The sequence below is a fragment of the Cystoisospora suis genome (assembly GCF_002600585.1).
Source record: "Cystoisospora suis strain Wien I chromosome Unknown contig_6936, whole genome shotgun sequence".
NCBI lineage: Eukaryota > Apicomplexa > Conoidasida > Eucoccidiorida > Sarcocystidae > Cystoisospora > Cystoisospora suis.
Genome location: NW_027159723.1, coordinates 854 through 2,333, shown reverse-complemented (window position 1 = coordinate 2,333; position 1,480 = coordinate 854). Strand labels below are relative to the sequence as shown.

Below are 1,480 nucleotides of genomic sequence, written 5' to 3'. Positions count from 1 at the left end.
ATAGATAGATTAGAGATAAATAGATAATAATCAAACGTAGATATGATGGCACACTGTTAAGCGAGAACAAGGAGTGATGGGTGGTCGTATGATGCGAGAGAAACGTCGGCTTCTTTCTTGAGACGAGAACTTTCATCTCGGTAGTGTACAGTTCGCCATTGACTTGAGGTGTACAGACACTCCATTTTTCTTACTTGGGGTAGTCCCGTGGTCTTAGCTTTTCTATGAGAGGTCTCATGGACGGCAGACACTCCACGAAAACCCCTACTGTCCTGAGCATACGAAGAAAGGAACAGGCAAGAAAGAAAGAGATAAGAAACAACGAACGAAAAGGATCTACATTGCAGAAAGAGAAGAGGAAGAAAGGAAAAGCGAAAGTAAACGGGATGTTAATGAATACTCGTATGTTTTAAAATTTTGCCTCTTCCCTTTTCCTCTATTCTATGACAGCAATACACTATCACATACATACAGTGTATATATACATACATACACAATGAAGGTGTGTCTTGCGTTTGTTTCTCTCTCTCTCTATCTCTCGCTTTTTATACATATTCGTGGATATATCTATGTCTCCACCCCAGAATTTCCTCTATATTCTTCACAGACACAAGTATGGAGAAAGAAGACTAGACACGTCCATATCTTTCTAGGGACTTTTTATTCCGATGTGCATGCAGTGTATCGACAAGCGAAGACGTTCAAGTCGATTCTGCTCTGTTCTACGGTTTCCGAAGAAGCCACACGCTCAATCCTCATTTCTCCTTCTTTCTGAACCTCTCTTGACTAGAAGAATAAGTCTTCACGTCTCTCCCCCCATCTCTTCCCTCTCTCTCTCCTTATCAGTTTCTCCCTCCGACTGCCCGGGACTCAAAGAAATCCCTAGCTAGCTATCAATCTATCTCTCTCGGGCTCTATCTGTCTATCGCCTGCTACACATAGACACAATACAAGAGGGGCAGCGTGCCAGAGGAACTGATACACGGCCAGCGAGTCGAGTCAGTCATGTCTATCAGGCCACTCTGTCTTTCTCTTTACGTTAAACAGCAGAGAAATTCTCTCTCTATCTCTCCCGCCTGACTTCAAGCATGTCTGTCTCTGAGTCTCCTAACAAGTATCTCCCTTGTTATATTCCAATCTAGCTCCTTTGATAGTCCACCTCATTCGTACTATCGATCTATCTCTTTTGGATCTGTCTATCTATCTGTTTGCCTAGCTGTCTCTCTCTCTCTCTCTGTTGTATAAGAAGCCTCGTGCTTCTTTCTGTGTGGATGATAGGGGAATGCAGAAAAGGTAGAGCGAAGATGAAGGAGAGAAGAAAGAGAAGTTTCTTAGAGAAGAGGACACAGAGAAGGAGAAGGACAGAAGTTGGGGTGAGGCTGTCCTTTCCGGCCATACCAAGTGAAGCTTGGAGTGTCTCTGCTGGAAGTCATGAGAACCCTCATACACCTGCAAGCGAAAAAGAAGACAATCCTCTGAC

General features: G+C 43.7%; 1 protein-coding gene across 1 annotated transcript in view; it reads right to left on the bottom strand.

Annotated features, from left to right (window-relative positions):
• Nucleotides 1-190: 190 nt before the first annotated feature.
• Nucleotides 191-1,480, bottom strand: part of CSUI_010221 (uncharacterized protein) — a gene marked incomplete at both ends in the record, with an annotated part of 2,045 nt that continues 755 nt past the window's right edge. The window contains 2 exons of the mRNA XM_068070326.1: nt 191-272; nt 1,399-1,449. Of these exons, the coding sequence (XP_067917698.1) occupies nt 191-272; nt 1,399-1,449 (133 nt within the window). The remainder of the gene's footprint in view (nt 273-1,398; nt 1,450-1,480) is intronic.